At 48.0% G+C, this 19870-nt stretch overlaps 1 protein-coding gene across 5 annotated transcripts; it reads left to right on the forward strand.

Annotated features, from left to right (window-relative positions):
• The first annotated feature begins 61 nt into the window (after nucleotides 1–61).
• LOC102695888 (TNF receptor-associated factor 2-like) lies at nucleotides 62–15541 on the forward strand. Of its 5 annotated transcripts, none has more exons than XR_011183524.1 (12): nucleotides 62–679; nucleotides 2168–2378; nucleotides 2790–2868; nucleotides 3297–3395; nucleotides 3944–4105; nucleotides 4341–4415; nucleotides 6470–6544; nucleotides 7370–7858; nucleotides 8372–8549; nucleotides 8958–9106; nucleotides 9664–14275; nucleotides 14406–15541. XR_011183524.1 is itself a non-coding variant. In XM_006640508.3 (11 exons), the coding sequence occupies exons 2-11, from the start codon at nucleotides 2191–2193 to the stop codon at nucleotides 9880–9882; spliced, it is 1713 nt and encodes a 570-aa protein (XP_006640571.2). In that variant the 5' UTR covers nucleotides 62–679; nucleotides 2168–2190; the 3' UTR covers nucleotides 9883–15541. The 5 variants fall into 5 exon arrangements, 3 of the variants coding, with proteins under 3 accessions (XP_006640571.2, XP_069039533.1, XP_069039531.1); XR_011183523.1 differs by having other exon boundaries at nucleotides 9664–13561; nucleotides 14125–15541; XM_006640508.3 differs by having other exon boundaries at nucleotides 9664–15541.
• The last annotated feature ends 4329 nt before the right edge of the window (nucleotides 15542–19870 follow it).

Consider the following 19870-nt stretch of genomic DNA (forward strand, 5'->3'; position numbering starts at 1 on the left):
CAGCGCCTCTGGCGGCGGGGAGGGGGAGGACATGCGACTGCAATTTCTCACGCCGTTCGGGTTGCTCAACCGCACCGCCTCGTCGTGCACGGAAAGCGTGCTTTCTCGTTGCAGCGGTGTGTTATTCAGCGACATTTGTGATAAAACGAAGCAAAAATGATTCCACGCACACGCCGGGAATACATTGCTTAAGCGCAAAGGCTGAAAGAGACACTGCACCTGGCGTAGAGGCTCCAGCATTGTAAAGAATCCAGGACAGGACTACAATTTTAAAATTTCCTCGCAATTTTTGAAGACCCCACTGCTCACTCGGCAGTGTTTGTGTTGCACAGTGAGCACAGACTTTGCTTGGGTGTTAGCCGTGGCTAACTTTGTTTTTCTCTTAAGTTCATTCTGGTGTTGAATGTTGTTTTAGACGCCGATATTTCTTTCGCTTGTATCCGTAAAATGCGTTTTCGTCTTTCTATGCCCCATTCACCCAACGTATGCCGTGCTCGTTTGACAAATTTGGTTTGAAAGATAAAGAAGGCAGCCGTTGGCAAGGCTGGGGAAGCCTGTCACGACACAATTGCTGAAAGTGGCATGAAAATGTCATGCGTTGTAACTGCGGAAAGAAAACCGAAACCGTAAGAGAGAATAACCGCCCCCAGGGTCAGCATCGATGCTGGGCTCACTTCTGGTAAGTAGGGCTTTTTGTGACTCCGCGTTTCCACGCCGAGTGCGGATAATAACGCTCATCTTGTCCCCCACCCACCCCCTTCTCCGCGTTATAATGAAGGGGCGGGCTTGTCGCTCTATTCCTATTTCGGAAATAATACAAGCCAGTGGAGGCCCCGGAGGACCAGTGCACTTCAGAGCCGGTGTCTAGGCACTGTCTGACAGGTTCCCCCTGAAAGACAGCGCTAGGAGGCTGGTGGTGACCCACGCTGGGCGCTGCAGGTACCGCCGGGGAAATTCCCGGCGGCTGTAGAGGATGCGTGTGGCTGAGAGTTGCGAGACGTGACGTATGTTCTTATTTAAAAAAAACAATCCTTGTTTATTAGTCGGAGAATGCTTTTTTTTCTGGGGTGGGTTTCTTTTTAGAGAGACCTTGCTTTCTGCGAGTGTCGGTGCGCTGGGCGCTGCTGCGAGTCCACAGGCCGTCCCCGCGCCCCGCCCCACCCCACCTCCCCACCTCCCCACCTCATCGGAGCCGAAAACAAAAAACTCCGAGCTCGGTGCTGTGTAGGCCTCAGTACGCTCACCTGAGGCCTCGACGTGAAGCTGCAGCTGCCGTCCAGTATAAATCTCATTTTTAAAAAAATAAGTACCCTGTATCTTATGTTCCTTTTGGGTGTGCCCTTTTACGACAAAGACTGTTCTGGAGATTGGGATACTGTGACGGTCGTGTTGATACATTCTCTTACTTTTGACTGTGCATAGCACGGTAACAATACATATTGCAGGAAAATCGGATTTTTATTTATAATTTTATGGATCTATTTATCACTTAATGTATCAATATGTTAATAATGTGTCTCATAATACAATAATATGTTATAATATAGAAAAATAAGCTAAGACGTTCCTAGCGGAATAGGTTGTTAAAAGGGGTGCCTTAAAAACATATATTGACAGGTGTTCAAAATAATTCTGCTTTGAAAGTAGTTATCCACGGTAGCAAAATCGTAGTGCAGGTATAGATGCCGTCTATTTCATGCTCAGTAGTGAAACAGTGACCTTCAGCTAGTAATTGGAAAGTGAAAGGGAATTCAAAGGGGAGTGAGAAAAAAAGAAACTTATATTGAAGGTTTGTGAGTATCTTGAACAGGCTTTTCAGGGAGGTGATAGAGGCCCTATGTCTGGGTCCTTCAAGAAATGCCTGGAAAATATTTCAGAGTAACTTCGTTACTAAATTAGTAAACACGAAGCATGTGCCATCTCCTGTCTTATGCCCCTATCCAGTGATCATGTGTTTCACTTAGTGAACGCAACTTAACCCAGCATTTTCCCAGCCTCATACTAAAGAATTGTCTGTGAAGTATGTTTCAAGTTTCAGTTTCTTTTTCTCTTTCCCAAAGCTCTGAGATAAGAATTGCACACTAGCAAGCAGCTTTCTCAGTGGTCAGACGGACGCTGGCTTGTGTTCTGTGTTGTCAGTGACTCTTGTCCGCTGCTCACACCACAGATCGCCCTTGTGTTGGGATAATAATGGCCACACAGGATCCGTCCCCTCCTTCGTCATTGGAGGGCAACAAGCCGGGATTCCCAAAGAAGATTTTGGCGAACAAGCTTGAGGACAAACACCTGTGTAACTGTTGTCAAAACATCCTCAGAAGACCTTTTCAAGCCCAGTGTGGACATCGATTCTGCTCCTATTGCTTTAACAGAACAGTGAGGTGAGTGCCATGGTGGGCTTACAGAATGAATCTGTTTTGTTTGTGTCAAGATCCATGTTAAATAATTGTGTACAGCCACCCAGCTCCATCTCTCTCCTGCCATCACTCTCATCTCATCCTCAAGTGCCAGGATTCATAACATATTAAAACCATCAAGAAGATTGATGTATTCTCTATTTAATTACCTCCTGTTACAAAGAGCAAATATCTCGACAGTACACCCGTAAGGAATGTGATTTTATTTTTATAAGTATGGGTAATAGCACATCCCAAAAACCTTTACAAATTCAAGTGGTGAACACTTGGTCCTGTATGTTGAAACCATTTGTTCCATGTTTCCTGTGAAGTTTGTTGTTATTAATGACAAATGTTTACCTTTTTTTTTTTTACATTTTTTGTGTCGCCTTTCAGCTCCGGGCCTCAGAAATGCAGTGCGTGTATAAAAGAAGATATATTTGAAGACCCAACATCTATTCTGACACTGGGCTGTGTAAGTAATATTTGGGAATGTTAACTCAACAGTTGCTATATTAGTGCCCATTTCCTTTAACCACAGAGAGAACCTTTCCAGCTGTTCCCATCTTGGATAGCATATAGGCTACACTTATTTTGAAATCCAGGGAATTGTTGGTCCACCTCACTGGCAGGTTGCTTGAAAAGTCAGCCTGATGTTTCTCCAGTGTTGTGCTAAATAACTGCTCTGCTATACTGTAGCTGGCTGCGCTCCCGAGTCATTCAGAAATGTAGTGTAGCATAAATTATTAATAAAGAGTCTGATTTATTGTTCCGGATGATGGAAGTGAAATCTGCCAGGTGCCATGTTTGGCCACGAGAGCATGTTAAGCTTGGCATCTGAGAGCTCGATAAGATTTGTGAGTATGTGTAAATTAATTCTAGTTATTGTGGTCTCTACCCAAGGCTTTCCCAGACAACGCAGCTCGCAGAGAAGTGGAGGCCCTGCCTGCGGTCTGTCTCAATGAGGGATGCTCCTGGAAGGGCAGTATTAAAGAATATGAGGTAAGCTTTCTTCTCTCACTCCACTGCCTGCATCTCCCGTTTGCACTCCAGCTGAAGAAACTGAATCCCAAGACACCCGTCCTCTTGGCATCGTTCATCACGTGTGCACGTCATCCTGTTTACTTCATTAGTCATGCACTGTATACTGAGTACCGCTGTTTCTAACCAAAGATGGTCATGTTATGTTTCCTTCAGTATTACGAATTGCTCGCCAGACTCGCTGTAGGCCAGAGCTGTAGAAGGCATTGAGATGGGCAGTGTTTTAGAGTGAGTCAGCTTCTCAAAGTTCGACTGTATTATTAGGATAACACTGTATAGACTGGCTTTGCTGCAACGTGAGGGGAAACCGGAAAGTAACCTTTCGATTTGTTGTTGGTTTTTAGCTCTTTTTGAGTCCATCTTAGAGTGCATTTTAGATGTCAAAGCTTGTACCACTGCTACCGTGTGGTTACAAAGGCTGAAGAAAGGGCAGTTTTGAACTCCTTATACACACATTGTTCTAAAGGTGTTTTTCCATTTCTTCCCTTCCGTGTTCCTCGCTTCCGTAGGCCCTTCATGAGGGGAAGTGCGAGTTCATGATCATCGCCTGCCCGTCCTGCGGAGAGGCCATAAGATTTAATGAACAGGAGAGACATAATGAGCGGGAATGTCCGGAAAGGACCTTGAACTGCAAGTACTGCAAAGAGCCGTTTCATTTTAAAAATATTAAGGTGAATAATGAAGGACTGGCGCGGTGCTTTATTGTTGTTGTGGTTGGTGGTGGTGGTGGTGGTGGTGTTCCCACAGACAGTAAAAGAGAAATACTCCCCATGTTAAAGTCGCCCGTTGGAAAAAGAAATATTTGTAGTGCAGTTGACTTATTTCTCTGCCATAGGATTTCGCCTAGTGGCTGCGACGCAACACTGTTTTTCAGGTTGGAAAACAAACGTGCCTTCTCTTTTCCAGGCACACGATGAGATTTGTCCTAAATACCCTATGATATGTGAAGGCTGTGCCAAGAAGAAAATTCCAAGAGAAAAAGTAAGTGTCGATAAAGTAGCTATAAAGCAGTTAGAAAGTGCCGTCTTTCTGATTTTATTAATGCAAAAACCCAAATACCAAATAAAAAGAGTGCCACTCCGGAGATCTCTTGTCATCAAGATAAGGAACTATGACAACTTAATATACAAAACATATGACAGCGTTAACTCTTTGGTTTGATGATGTCAGATCTCGGACACTACATGTGGCTGGGCCTGGTCAGTACTGTGAGAAATCTAAGGGAAACGTGGTTGCTGTTCTTAGTGATGGATTATAAGAGCAATTACATTTTGCCCATCTAACACGTTTGGTGGATAGTAACCAAGTGGTCCGAGGATCTCAACCAGCTTTTCCTGAAAGAGGCCAGGACTTCGGCTTCAACCATATGGCAGGGTAGCTTGTTTAAGTACTTTTGGTTCCATTCTTCCCTCTAGCTCAGAATTTTCAATCGGATGCTCCAGTATTTTGACACTGTGGTGTGGGAGCTGTCATCCTTTGGATGAGAGATTAATCTTAGGTCTCAACTACAGTACATAGTCATTAACAAACCCATGAGACCTAAATTCTGCTTAATTAAAAGTGGAGAGGTAAATTCTCGCTCCTCACCTGATCTGCTGAGCAGGGGGACTGCTGTATGTCACCCAGATAGGGCTCCTGTTGCAGAAAGTCTGAGTGCTTCAGACTGTGCTTCAGTGGGTAATTAAGTGGGTCCCCAGTTGTGTAAAGCAATTTGGGAGGACAAGCACTATATAAAGGCAATTAATTAATATTTCATTGTCTTTTGTGGATTCTTAATCATTTTAATAGCAGGGGTATGCTGTGGACATTGCCACTACAAACAAAAGGGCCAATGTTTTATTTGTGGAAGAAGGGGGTGTTGCTGCATTAGAATGAGACAGTAAAGCAGTAATCGCTTTAGAGGGAAATGGGAGAAAAGTATTTCATATTTTTGTTTTTCATGTTTGTTACTGAATGCACCTGGCTAGAAATACGCAGGAGCCCTTCACCCAGCTGCTGTGAGACTGGATATTATTTGACGGTTCAGTGGGGCAGTATTAGGGACACTCTTGTGTTTTCCTGCTTGTAGTATTACAAGTATTACAGTTACTTGGGGAGCACCTGAACCAGAACACAGTGCACAAGTTTTTTTATGCCACGATGGCGGTTCTCTCGCGACCCTTTTAATGTTAGCGGCTCTGCCGTGTGGTTCAGAAAATCGTGGAAGGAATCGGTTTCCTGGGCACGTCGAGCTCTTGATCGTCAGGAGTCGGAGGCAGGGTCGTGTCACCAGAGCCCCTTGGCTGTGACTCCCAGCGGCGCCCTGCTTTAGGCACCGTCGCTGTATGAACAGGATGAGTCAGCTGGGGCGCTTTAGGATCCCAGCAAACAGCAACTCCTGCTGTTGGGACAGCCGCCTGCTGGGAGAATCCAGCCAAATGTGACTACGGCTGGATGTCAGGACTCTAGCCTCTGGATAACGTCACCTCTGTGTCGCTGTGTTACTCGGCAAAGGCACAGAAGAAGTTCAAGATCTCTCATATCTTTTTGTCTTAAACGGGGCAGCAGTGTGGAGTAGTGGTTAGAAGGCTGGGCTCCAAACTAGACTAGGGTCATGGGTTCAAATCCCAGGAGAGAGGCTGCTGTTGGTACCTTGAGCAAGGTACCCAAATGGAACTCCTGTTGTTCCTGCTGTATAGAAGGGTTTCTCTCCTGGTCATCATTGCAAATGAGAATCGGTTTGCAGATGCATCACCCAGTTTAATAAAGGACTTGTAAAGTAAAGCGTAGCAGGTTCTGGACACCATGAAGCAGTTGTATTCCATGAGCCAAACATAGTCCTGTGCAAGACAAAAAAAAATAAGCCTCTTGCAGACCATGGAAATGGGTTTAGCTGTCATCTTATACATCACAGATAAATTGCCAATTAAAAATGGTCATTTTTACTCTCCAGCAAGGGGTGTTTGGGCACACTGCTGATTTCTAACACAGGAAGTTCATGGGTCATGTGTTACAGTCTTTTGCCTGTTACAATGTTTCTGTTTCTTTCATTGCAGTATGTGGACCATATTAAGTTCTGTAGTAAATTTAGAGCTCCTTGCAGATTTCATGTTGTTGGGTGTAATACGTCAGTAAGTAGCTTTTCTTTTATTTTATCTTACCACAGTAGAACATTATTGTATTGCATGTTACATTACTCATGTTTTCTTTTAATTTCTGAAATGTGAACTCATCGTAAGTTTTCATACCAGTATTGCTTTCATAATCGAGGTAACTTTTCGTCACACTGCCAATGCAGAGATGTTTGTACCACATTTGTGCCTCGCGTATTTACTTTTTAAAAGTGTGTAAAAGACCTTCTTTAACAATGTCCAGTTTTTAGATCTTTTCCAGTCAGGATTTGAAACTGTTGCTACATTTGTTTCATTTTTAACCCATCTTGTCAAATACTTTTTTGTCGTTTACCTTGTGTTAAAGTAGTTAAATTATAAAGAGCCCTCTTGGCGGTTACCGTAGATGAAATGTGTGTCATTCACAGTATCTAAGTTGTAGATTGTACTTGTAATTTCTCAGAATATTGTTATATATGAAAATAACTTGTTTTGCAGTCACCACAGTTATTAAAAGCAGGAGAAAATGAGTGCAGTGTTCACCAAACACATGCATGAGACGTAAAGCACTGTATTATCTTAATATGCTTCTAGTTAAATTATTTCTGCCATATACAGTAGATACATCTGGAGTCAGGCTCCTATTCATAATATGTAGTAAAAGACATAAGTATTTCTAGGTTCCCTGGATCCTCAATTTGCTAGACATGTTACCTGCTATTTGCTAGGATGAGTAACTGTTAAGTGAGCATGGAAGGGTAAGCAGTAGAGTCAGGTGGAGTACAGTATGCATCTGCAGCCATGTGCTATGCGTAGACGCACAAACATCGTCTCATTCTTTTCAAGGTGGAAAAAGAGAAGGCGCTTGACCACGAGCGCGCGTGCTCTTACGAGCACCTGAACCTGCTGCTGCACTACATCATGGGCATCAAGGTGAACTTGGAGGGCATTCAGCCCCAGAGCCTGGAGCACGCCAGCCTGAAGATCCACGAGCTGCACCAGTCCGTGCGCGAGCTGGAGGCCAAGATGGGCCACCTGAGCGCGGCGCCTCCCGTGCAGGGAGCCGCCGCCGCTGCCCCCCCCGTGGCCCTGGCCACCTCCTTCACCCCGCTGCCCAGCTCCGCCACCGCCGCCCTGGAGCTGCAGCTGCACAGCGAGAAGGCCAAGGTGGCCGAGCTGAGCCGCCGGTGCCAGGAGCTGGAGCTGAAGGTGGGCACGTTCGAGAACATCGTGTGCGTGCTGAACCGCGAGGTGGAGCGCTCGTCCACGACCCTGGAGGCTTACAACCGGCAGCACCGGCTGGACCAGGAGAAGATCGAGACGCTCGGCAACAAGGTCTGGCCGCCCGTGCTCTCCTGGCAGTTGCACAGACGCGTAGTCTGCACAGGCACAGTCTGCCTCGGGGCAGGCTGACAGCCAGTGTTTCCTGGTAGAGATGAAGGGCTGGTGGGGGAGAAACTCCTCTTAGCGGTGTACGCTGGGAGCAGCCTGGCACACCTGACAGCCCTGGGAGCTTCCCTGCGGAAGTATAATAGCCTGCTCGCGTATGCGTGCTTTAACACAACTCATGTGAGTCATAAGCAATGAATCCTAATGCATGCTCGACCTTCGTACTGATCTTGCATAAGTATTTGTTAGTTCTCTGCATCCTCGTTATCTCAGGTAGACCTCCTCTTGGGGAAAAAGGGAAAGAGACGTGCTTTTCCCCAGGGGGGATTGACTGGCTAGGTGAACTTGGAAGGCTTCAGGGCAAACAGCTCAGACAAGTTCAGTTCAACAGAGTTGTTTTTTTTGCGTACACGAGTAAGCGCAGAGAAACTCACCGCCCCTCTCACCCCCGCCTCCCAGGTGCGCCAGCTGGAGAGGACGGCGGGGCTGAAGGACCTGACCATCGCGGAGATGGAGGGGAAGCTGCGGGAGCTCCTGGCCGCCACCTACGACGGCGTCTTCGTCTGGAGGATCTCGGACTTCACGAAGAAGAGGCAGGACGCCATCGCCGGACGCGCCCCCGCCATGTTCTCTCCAGGTTGCCCTTCCTGCTCCTCCTCTCTAGACCGCGAACGGAAAGCGTGGCAGCAGCTGGTCCCCCTGCTCCTGATGTTGTTGCCGTGGAAGCTTTTTGATTAGTGCAGTTGCGACGGGATTGTGCTGAATCCCGAGAGGGTGTCCATCTGAAGCCGTGTCTGTTTTGAAGTCCATGGTGGTGGCTCGCAGCTGGCCAAGCACTTGCATATACATGCAAAGCGACTAATACAGCTGTATCGATCTGTGCAGCTTAGCCATTGTCTTCCATTAAATCACCGCGTTACTGTGGCAGAATGAAATTATGTTGCAGGAAGAAATTTAGAGATATGCACTTTGCAATGATGCAGGGGGAGTTCTGGGACTGGAGATGTTTTTCCAGTGAACCCTTTTTTTTTTTTGCCTCTTACAGCCTTTTATACCAGCAAGTACGGCTACAAGATGTGCCTGCGCATCTACCTGAACGGCGACGGCACGGGGCGCGGCACACACCTGTCCCTGTTCTTCGTGGTGATGCGCGGGCAGAACGACGCCCTGCTCAAGTGGCCCTTCAACCAGAAGGTGAGCCGGGTCAGTCGTGTGCCCGTGAGCGCCGGGGTGGGCCGGTGCCGACCGGCAGCGGCGGGAGAAATGCTCCGCTGGTTTTCCACCGTCGGGATCTTTGAAGGCTGATTCTCGGGGGGGGGGGGTTTCGTCTTTTGCGTCTGTCGGGCGATTCGCTCTGCCTCATCGACTGGCTTGTGTCAGAAAGGAACTACCCTACGGTTACCTTGTAAGGGCTTTCAGATGAGTTTCTGGCTTGGGGGGGAAGCGGGTCACTGTAATGCTTCTGTGTTCTACTTTTGGACATCAAAGTTCCCACATCGGGAGATCGATGTGTTGATCAGGTACCAGGAGACTCTGAGACAGGGTTCGCTGTGTCAAGAGAAGGCGACAGACAGGCTTGTTAATGTCTTCTGTTTTTTTCAGCGGTTGGTCTATTAGTACAACAGCTGCTGCAGCTGAAGGTTTGTCGCCAGAAGCATGCAGGGTGGCGATGCCTGTTTGATGCCTGTGTTCTAGGCTCTTCTCTTCGGGAGACCCCTTCTGTCCCGTAAACCACCTCGCTCTCCCTCCAGGTGACCCTGATGCTGCTGGACCAGAACAACCGGGAGCACATCATCGACGCCTTCCGGCCCGACGTCACCTCCTCCTCCTTCCAGCGGCCCGTCAGCGAGATGAACATCGCCAGCGGCTGCCCGCTCTTCTGCCCGCTGTCCAAGCTGGACTCCAAGAACTCCTACATCCGGGACGACACCATCTTCATCAAGGCCATCGTGGACCTGACCGGGCTCTAGTCCAGAAAGCCCTGCGGCGGCTTTGCGTAGTGGCGGCCCTCTGTCGATTGGGGGGGGGGGGAGGTCAGCTTCGGCAGGGCCTTCCTGTCCTGGCACTGGGGACGCCCTGTGCTGCTGCTGTCCGGGCTTTGTAGCAGCTGAGCTCTCTGGCGCCTGTTCGATCTTGTAACTTCTTTAATTAGAACTTCGAAACCAGTTAGCTTTTAGACTGGAGTTCCTTTAATGCGGATGTTGTCCGAGATCTTTCAAATGGTTAAAGGAAGCTGAAAACAACCAGTTCACTTGGTCATTTATGTCTGTTAAGGGTTGTATTAGGCAGTGAGCAAAACGCGGATGAAAGGGACAAGCTGTCCTCAGGACAACTTGTATGAATTGTAAAGCAGAGGGGTATGTCTAAGCACGACAGGAGCCATGTCAGGGCAATACAAAGGCATAGTCACGCAGTGGGAAGGCTGCAAAAATAGCAGGCAGGTCTGCGACGTGCTGGATTTGTGCGATTCTCTTCAGCTGCAAAGTCTTTGCCAACGCACTTGTTGGGCAGCGTTCTTAGCAGTTAGCACTAAGTGATGCTTGATGTACACTACACTGTACGGAGGTACGTCCTGTTACACAGTTATCACTGAGGAGGTGAAGACTTTGCAGTGAAGACTGGAATCCACTCACCTGTAGCTGTTAAGGACTTTACAGGAGGTCTGTGGTTGAAAGGTTTAGCAGATGACAACAGTGATGACCACACAATAGGAGACACAAAGTCAGGTTGTCGACAGGGACAAGTGGGCCGTTAAGGGTCACTGCTCTGAGCATGTGGGAATGTGAAATGGCCGAATGCAAACCCATTTTTTTTTGCATAATTGACAAATTTGTTTTAAGTTTTAAGTGGGTCCGTGTAGCTTAGAGGGACCATAACTTCAATCAGCTCCTAAAAAGAAACTCGGAGGCGGTATGTTCTGGCGCCGTAAGGCACGTTGTTGTATGGGAGTGGTGGTGGGTCTGTCTGCTGGCGCTGGGGGCATGTACAATACGCACAGGGCAGGGAAGACTTGTTTTCTCCTTAAGTATGAGAGTTGTATTCATATTCTAATGCAGTATGTATAACTGTATGGGCGTAGTATTTGAAAGTGGTACAGGAACCTCTAGCCAGGAGCAGTCAGAAGCTCATGGTGTGTGCCACTCTTTAAATACCGAGCCCTAGATGTTTTTCTGTAATTCTGTGTAGTGGTGGACATTGCCTAAAATCCAGCAGATCGAGGCAGAATATTTCATTTTGCAGATGAGTTATCTGTAATTTTGCGTGCAATTTGTTTTTATGTTTTCCTTGTGATGTTAGTTTGCATGCTGAATCTGTGGAAGATACACTCAAGTTAGCACCCAATCAAGGTCATTTCTCAAACGCAGGTGGACAGGTCACTGAGAGGGTGAAGACTGCAAAAGACGGCATGCTCTTTTATTCCTCTCGGGAGACCCTCTCTGCTGCCTGTCGCTGCTGTTCGGAGGGGACGGGCTGAATTTCAGGTTTTAGGAGAGGATTGCATGATTTACAATTTCTCTTTTATGTGTGGACAGGGATACATGCAGGTTTGCATTAGAGGGGTATATTGTGATGCAGGGTTGTTTTGTAGCACGTTTTTATATTGATAGGAGGTGAAGTTAAGTTTGATTTGAAGGCATCCTTTGATAGTTGGATTGAGGGAAAAGGCAGAAAGCGGCCATTTAAAATGCTTTGAAATGTTGAGGTGCAGGAAGAAGGCCACAAAGAGAAAAGTTATGCCGCTTCCGAAGCGCCCAGGCAGGCCCCACAAGGGAGGTGTTTGTTTTTAAAATCCATCGGTGTTCATGCGGTGCCCCATGCTAATGAACCCTTTAAACAAGATGCAGGTAAAGGGCTGGAGTTCTCTGATGAAGCCCTCGGTTTCCCGCTCGATCTGCGTCCCCATCCTCACCTGTGTTTGCGAGCTCCGGGTCGTGACTGAAGGAAGGAGATTGCTGCCTAGAGTGGCAGAAGTGAGGTTTCTCCGCGGGGCTGCCGGGCTCGCTCTCCGTGCCATGGTGAGGAACCTGGGGGTCCGGGAGGATCATGGGGGCCGGCTGAGATGAGGATGCCCCCCAGGCACCTCCCGCTGGAGGTGTACCAGGCAGAGCCCAGTAGGGCAAACCCAGGACACGCTGGAAGGGATTTATATCTCTCAGCTGGCCCGGGAATGCTTGGGAATCTCCCAGGAGGAGCTGGAGACTGTTGCTAGGGACAGGAGGGTCTGGTCTGCCCTGCGCAGCCTGTTGCCACCCCATCCCCTCACCGGCAGTAAGTGGTTAGAAAACGACGACAACGAGGGTGAGAGCTGTATTCTCCTGCAATACATCCTTTCTGGGGATCCAGCAGAAAACACACAACTCCTCCTTTGTGCTTCGGGGGGCCGGCAGAATGCTGTGCCTATTAAACCTGTTATTTGTTTGGGGCGTTCTGAAGGTATGGGCTGAGGGGGTGTTAAAAGCCCCGAGCTCGAGAGCCTTTGCTTTCAGGCCTGCCACTTGAGCCATCGGCACTTCCTTTCCTGCCAGCGGTGGAGTCCATGCCGAGGGAGTGTAGGAAGTGACCAGCCAGTCCCTGCCTGTTTCTTAACCAGCCTTGACTTGCAGTGAGACTTCTCTGTGCATGAGAAGTTTCCATTTTCTTAACAATATAGTACACAATTGGTTTATTTAGCAGACCAATTGGGAAACTGATGTTTTAACTTGTATGCCTTTTTTTTATATACTGGTTTTGTCTTGGGTAAAACACCAGCATATGTATCTTTTAATACAATATTATATCTTTAAAACATTATATATTTAAATAGATTACAATTATCTATAGCTTTTTGTATAATTCAAGGTAATTATCTTATTATTGTTATATCTGAATAGTTGTATTATATTAGAATATTTTCTAAGATGATATTTACTGTTAAGTTTTGTCAAGATGGGTTAAGAAACATGTCAGGGCTGCTGAGGTCCTATGGAAACTTTTTCTAATAAGCACAGCATCTCAGCTGACTGTACGAAACCTCTTCAATTCTCAGGTCCCACGCCCTGTTTCCAGACAAGTAGAAAAAAGACTTTTAAACCTTTTAAAGCTTTTTCTAGCTGCCATGCCATGATTCCTAGATAATAAAATCTGAAGAACATTGCAATAGCTGGTAATGAAGAGTTGAGTGTTATAGGACTTGCTTATCTAGGCTGCCAGGTGTCAGCTGAGTTCTGCAGTGGAAGGCTTTGTTAACCCAGCCAGTGGGCTGTAGTGTTTCTGCTCTGCTCTGGTGGCTCTGGCCCCGAGATGCGACCGGAGAGTGGCCCTGTTTGCCCTTTGTGTCACACATACTGTCCGATTCTCTGAGCAGGAGCGACAATGTGTGGTTAAAGGAACTTTTTGTCGGTCACTCCTCTTTCAACAGCTTCTCTGGTTCAGAGTTATTGACACGCTGACGTCCACGTGCTGGTGTGTTTTTTCTGAGTACTGGTTGTCTGATTAGTACGGTAGAAACAAAACAGTTCCAATTTTCCCATAAAAAACCCCATGCAGACATCCGCTTCCTAAGAGAAGATGCTGCAATTGCAGAAGTAGTGTGGAATTCAGCACGAGGATCTTCTGACACACAGCAGATACCGCCTTGCTGAAATCCAAGAATTGTGCCAACTCACACTGGTAAATGGAATCTCTAAATTTTTATTGATTTTTTTTAACAACGTTAAAATCTGAAGTTTGCCGGCTGCAGCTTCTTTTTCATATGTATAAACATATGCTAAACTTTATATAAATATTTACCTTTCTAAACATTTAATGTATTGGAGAAGCAGTTAGCATTGTTTGACTGTGTATATCGTTAAGAAAGATTTAATTAGGGACTGCTGTTTTGTGTGACAGCATGGAGTATCATGTACTTCATTAACTGTGCTCTCTGAGAACAGGCAACAGTGATGTTGGTGATGGTGAAATGATAGTTAGGTATAGTCAATGGATATGCGCAATGTTTTTCATCTTTCTACATTTTTTCCTCTTAGTGATGTTAAATTCTGCATTTAAGTACAGCATGATGTTAAAGTAAAATGAGGAGTTTTTTGAAAGGATGTATTTGACATATAGTGTGACAGTAAAGTTAGGCCTTGCCTTTAGTTCCTTCTAACTCCCAGACTGTAACATATGAAGACATTTAAATCGGAGTGGCCCCCAGCACCAAGCTGAACCGCTCCCTGTGTGTGAACTTGCAGAGCTGTCAGGCCGATCAGTTGGCTTGCCCAGGAGCAGCATTTGTCTCCCAGAGCCCTGGAACCAGTATTATCGGCCCTGATTTTGGAGAGACGCAGTCCAGCGGCTATTTCAGGTCAACCCTTGAGACATCAGTTTGCGCTTGGACCTCCGGTGAGTCAGGAATGGCCGTCTTATGACCCTTGAGAGCAGTAGGATGCTTTGGCTTCCAGCGATCTCTAAATTACTCAAGTGGTCAAAATAAAAATGTTCAAAACAGGTTTAACAATGGGATATTTTACAGCTGACCTGTGACACCTGCTGGGCTCGGGTTCAGGGTAAGCTTGCCGTCTTTATTGTTATACCTGTGGCAAAGTTATCGTTGCTAAACTCTTGACCGAATGTCAGTGGTTTGCTTTTCCCTATCCCCCAGTTTGCGATTAATTGTTTTGTAACAAGCAGTACTGCTTTCTTCCGGCGGCTTCTGAAGCTTTGACTAAACCTGCACTGTTGTTGCTGCCTATGGTAAAGCTTCTGCAAGCTGTATTTACTGGGAGTTCAAGGCACTAAACTGAAAAGTTCTTTCTGTGTTGCATGAACAAAAGCAGGGAATTGTGTGGTTCGCCCCCTGGTGGCACAATTTGGCATATGTGTTACTGTTGCTACAAAATGCATGATGTTGATGTGTATGCTGTACCATAGGCATGTAGTGTTAAATGGTGAAAGCGATACAGTAAATTAATTAGTCAAGTGTATTTATATAAAACAATCCACATAGTCCAATGAGAGTGTGAACAAAAGTTTGTCCATCTACAAAAACTGTAGAAAAGATCTTTTTTTCTTGAGGAAAGGAATTTAAATTGGGTTTGTGTTTGAGTGAAAGAGGGAATCCCTATTAAGGCTTTATAGCCTGGTTCTTGTGTGCTGGGCTGGGGCACCTGTATGTGGGCTGAAAATGTAGTGTTCCATGCCTGCGTGTCACTTGTGCATTTATTGTTGGTTTTGCCATTCGGCTTTGAACAGATTACTTTTTCTGTGCTGTACTGTCCACTTGCTTGAAATTCTAGCCAGTACCGTAAAAAAAACTCTCTTTCAAAAGCACTGCCGTGCTGTCTTCTCTTAACCTAAACTCTAAAAAGAGTTGAACTCCATACATAAAACCTCGACTGTAATTCATAATCTGTTAATAAAATTCATGATCTTATTAATAATCTGATTGTGAGCTACAACTGTGAGTTATTGGCATTGCGCAGTGATCGTCGCTTTTGCGTTTCATTAAAACCTTCATTTAAATTACACCTTTAAAAACAACGTACGCAACTCAGTGTAACTGTTGTCCTGGTCTAATCACCCGAGAGTCTGTGTGCTGGGGGAGACGGTCTTTGTACCTGGGATGTGGATTTGTTTATTCTGTATTTCAATAAAAAATGATTAACCAAACATGTGGGGGGCTGGTGTGCCTGCAGGTCTTCCATGTGCCTAGTAAAGTGCAGAACTGCTGGCTGAACTGGACCTGGTGGACAGGTTCTCCCAGCTCCTGCGGTGCTGCTGCTCTTGAGCCCCAGGGCATCTGCAGGCACACGCTGGGACACCCAGGGCCTCTTCAGACAGCAGCACTGGGGAGCAATGCAGCTTCTCCCCCTGCACCGCGTCAGCGCCGTGTGCCCACCGTCTCTGCCCTCGGGCGCTTGCGTCTGTGGGCGGACATGCGCCCCTGTCAGATTGTCCTGGGCGCACGGTTCTCCCTGGGCAGGACTGCTGGCCTGCAGACGGAGTCCTCTGTGTGCAGTCACTTTCCCCCATGTGGACTGGTCCCTAGGAGGCTGCGCCCGGCCGCGCCTGCTCCCAGAATCCCCAGGCCCCCCGTGTGTTGTCGCACTCAGCAACCAAGCTCTCCGACACCAGCTGTGGCTGTGATGGGTTTCGAACACACGCTGGGCTCCGTAGAGCTGCATTTTTCCCTCATCTCCCCTCCAGGACTGTGTAGACAACACCAACACGACAGTGAAATAAATGCAGTTTTTTTTTTACCATGGCCTTTTAAAGTTGTGCAATGGTATAAATGCCTAGGGCCTGTCTGTCTGGGTCTCGCACTTGCGCACAGCGCCGATCCGAGCTCCCGGCAGTACCCAGCGTGTCCACCAGGTGTCAGTGTGCAGCAGCGTTCCGCCCCGAGCAGCCACATCTGCCTGCGGTTTTATCGGAAAAACAGCTGGAGGAGATTAACGACATCAGTGTCGAGGGGAGCTGGGCCGCAGAGTTCCTTACGTGACAGCCGCCGATTGATGGGCGAACCTAAAACGCGGTGGCGCCGTTCTGCGCTTTCATCTGCGCTCCCCTCGCCCCCGCCTGCTTCACGTGGACGTGCAGATTTCTGTCCGTTGTCACATGTCCACCACCGCCCAAAAGGAGAAATAAAATAAACCTTTCGAGGTCGTAAAAGCGCTTCCGTTCTGCAGATGCCTTTCCCAGAAACAGCTATGGGGAAGTCAGATGTTCCTCGGGCCGGACGCTGTGTGTTAAGACCGTCTCCTCTCCCCCCACAGCCCCTCAGAGGCAGAGCCCCTGAACCCCCAGTCTCACGGCAGCTAGTGTGAATGCACGAGCCCCGGTCGCGGATCTGGTTGAGCAGCGGCTGCCGGTTCTGTTGGGCTCGGCCGGAACCGGCTTGTTTTTGCACCGGTGAGCCGGACCTTCAGCCAGGCAGGAACACCAGGGGCCGAGGCGCGGGGGGGCTGGAAAGTAACAGGACTCCGCGGGGTCCGAGGCCCGGGCGCTGTGCCTTATCGCTCTACCGGTGATCTGAAGCGGGGCTCCGTGTCGTTTACAGACTTCAGACACGAAAAGGCTGTAGCTGGAGGCTTGCTGAGCGGAAATCAAAGCCAAATGCCTCTGGAAACACTTATTGCAAAGATAACAAAACTACGAACAGCAGCAGGAGCCGCAGCAGCAAACGTTAAGGATACTAAGGAACAAGTAACAGGTTTATTTCCTGCTGAAAAGGAGAAAGAAAACACAACGTTTCGGCCGTGGAGCCTTCTTCAGGATTCTAGACTGAGATCAGTTCATCGCCGCCTCATATCCCTTCAACGCCAGGCAACGTTATCTAACGCGTATCCTTTCGTTACAGAAACGGATTTATGGGGTGTAAATCCGGTGATCTGTCACGAACTAGCAGCCACGCCCGGGCTGTACACAACACAGCCCCGCAGGTTGTCGTCAGTGAATCCTTCACTCGTGACAGGAGAGGCGGAAGCTAGTTGCGCCTGTTCTTGTGTGAAGAGGGATTTGGGGTCTGCCATATGCTCTTCCATATACGACCAGGGGTCTGTTTGGGGGACAGGCAAATATTTTTCTGTTCTTTTTTTCTTTTCAGCGCGGTCTTTGACAGCCACACCCACTTTGAAAAAATCACGTTTGATAACCGTTTGTGAATGATAAACCCCGACCTTCATGATTAATTTATCATTTAGTACGAATTATAAAATAATTTTGACATAATATAAATTAAAATGATGATAACGTTCTTTATAAATTACTGTTATGTGCACTCTATGTAAATACTACTATACATATGTACTGCAGAGCAGACGAGCCCACCCAGAACCAGGTTTCATTCATCGCCAGTTTTTTTCTGAAAACGAGAAATCTGCGCTTTAATAATAATAATAATAATAATAATAATAATAATAATAATAATAATAATAATAATATTAATTTCTTACACTTATATAGCGCTTTTCTGGACACTCCACTCAAAACGCTTTACAGGTACTGGGGATCCCCTCCACCACCACCAGTGTGCAGCCCCACCTGGATGATGCGCCAGTCCGCTCCCCACACACCAGCTCTCAGTGGGGAGGAGAGCAGGGTGATGGAGCCAGTTCAGAAATGGGGGTTATCAGGAGGCCATGATGGGTAAAGGCCAATGGGAAATTTGGCCAGGACGCCGGGGTAACACCCCTACTCCTTTCGAGAAACGCCGTGGGATTTTTAACGATCCTTTCGAAGTTTCAGGTCTCCTCGTGTTTCGTACAATTGGCCAAGTCTTCCCACGGAAACAAGTCGGGCGTGCTGGCGTGGAACCGAAACGTGCTATCTTGGAGAACAACGCCCTTTCTAGGTCTTGTTTAGTCAATAATAATAATAATAATAATAATAATAATAATAATAATACAATAGAAACATTTATCGTTGATCTTAGAAGTCAAATACTCGGCAGCGACAGTAACAGGAAAATCATTACAGTTTTTTTATATCTTTTATATCTTCCTGAAGTCTGCGAGTTGAGTTCCGTTCCCCCACTAAACGGCACAATACATCTTCGGCGCTTATTAAGACATTGAGAGAGACGCAGAAGGACGGTGGGATCTGGAACACAGTTCTCTCGTGTTCTGGAACACCATTTAGTCCAGTGTAAACCTACCGTATGTGTATCTGAGTGTTCAGCTTGTTGAAAGGTTGTTGGAGAGCCGGTGAAGGAAAATACCCCCGGAATGTGATTTTCCTCGGGACTCCATTACCTCTGCCGCCAAGGGTGGGATTTATGCGTAAATTGCGGGGAGGGGGGGATTTGCACGGCTGGGATTGAAGCAGAAACCCGAACGATAATTTGGCTGTCGCCTTGAATTATCGATGCCCCGATCTGAGCTCGCTGCGGCGGGGCGCGGCGCACCGAGCTCTTATTTCTCGACACCCCAGGGCGCCCGGATCCGCCCGAGACAGCGGCGCTCCAAAAAGTAATTAAAACAGATACAGTAGATCAGTAAGGGACGGATTAATCTTTTTAGGGAAAATCAGCGGAGCTGCGCGCTGCATCTCGCCGATAAACAGCAGCCGCAGAGCGCGAGAAGGCAATTAAGAGGCTTGCGTGTGCTTAGCAGCTAGGAACTGGGAACAAATGAATAAATAAATAAATAAATAAATGGCAGATTTATGACTTCTAGGGAAAGAAGTGGATGTTTTTATAGGTAAACCTGGGTACTTGAAGATCAGCTAAGAGACGCTCAGGGTAGGTGAACTACAGGGCAGGGCTATTGGCTCCAGCTGGTATCAACCCAGACTGTTTCAGCACTTTCCCAGCAGGGCCTGGTGCTGCAGGCCGGGGGTTAATCGCCACCATATCTCACTCGCTCTGCGCTGCAGCCTTTCCTCCTTTTGTTTTAAATGCAGCAGCATGCACGTGAAGATGCGCTGGGGCTGAGTCTCCGCAGGCCGACACGGAGGACGTGAGCTGACCGATCGCACTGCTGCTGCGTGACTGCACTTCCTCCTCCGGTCCCGGCCTGCAGGAGCTCTTCCGGCCTTCCCACTCCGTCCCAGGAGGCCAGATCCGCTCTCCCGGGTCTCTGAGCCCCGCCCGCGGCTGGGAGCCTGCATGAATGACCTGTGTGCCGCAGACTGTAGCCTGCGCCCAGCAGGTAGGGGCAGCCGTGCCCAGTTCCTCCAGGGCCGGGAGCAGGAGGTGGGCTGGACCCGAGTCCCGGCCTGCAGGGAGCTGGGGAGGAACAGCCCTCTGCCCCTGCCGAAACGCTCCGCTCCCTGACCCCAGTCTCCGCCGGCCTCCCCCGGACCCGGCCCCCTGGGGAGCCCCTGCTGCTCACGCCGCTGCGGTCCTGCGCTGGGACCGGACCCACAGCCGCCCCGGCGCTCGGCGCTGTGGGCGGGCCGTTCGGGACGCCAGCCCGAGGGGCCGCCTTGCTTTTCCACACCCGCGTCTGGCAGCTCGTCCTGCAGGGGGCGGAAACGCCGGGGTCTTGGCTAACAGAC

The sequence above is a fragment of the Lepisosteus oculatus genome, chromosome 24 (genome assembly GCF_040954835.1).
Source record: "Lepisosteus oculatus isolate fLepOcu1 chromosome 24, fLepOcu1.hap2, whole genome shotgun sequence".
NCBI lineage: Eukaryota > Metazoa > Chordata > Actinopteri > Semionotiformes > Lepisosteidae > Lepisosteus > Lepisosteus oculatus.

Bases quoted from the DNA above. Each gene is read 5' to 3' on its own strand.
- LOC102695888 (XM_006640508.3), top strand. From the start codon at position 2,191: ATGGCCACACAGGATCCGTCCCCTCCTTCGTCATTGGAGGGCAACAAG. The intron at 3,396-3,943 runs GTAAGCTTTCTT...TCGCTTCCGTAG, and splicing joins GCAGTATTAAAGAATATGAG to GCCCTTCATGAGGGGAAGTG. The intron at 7,859-8,371 runs GTCTGGCCGCCC...CCCGCCTCCCAG, and splicing joins TCGAGACGCTCGGCAACAAG to GTGCGCCAGCTGGAGAGGAC.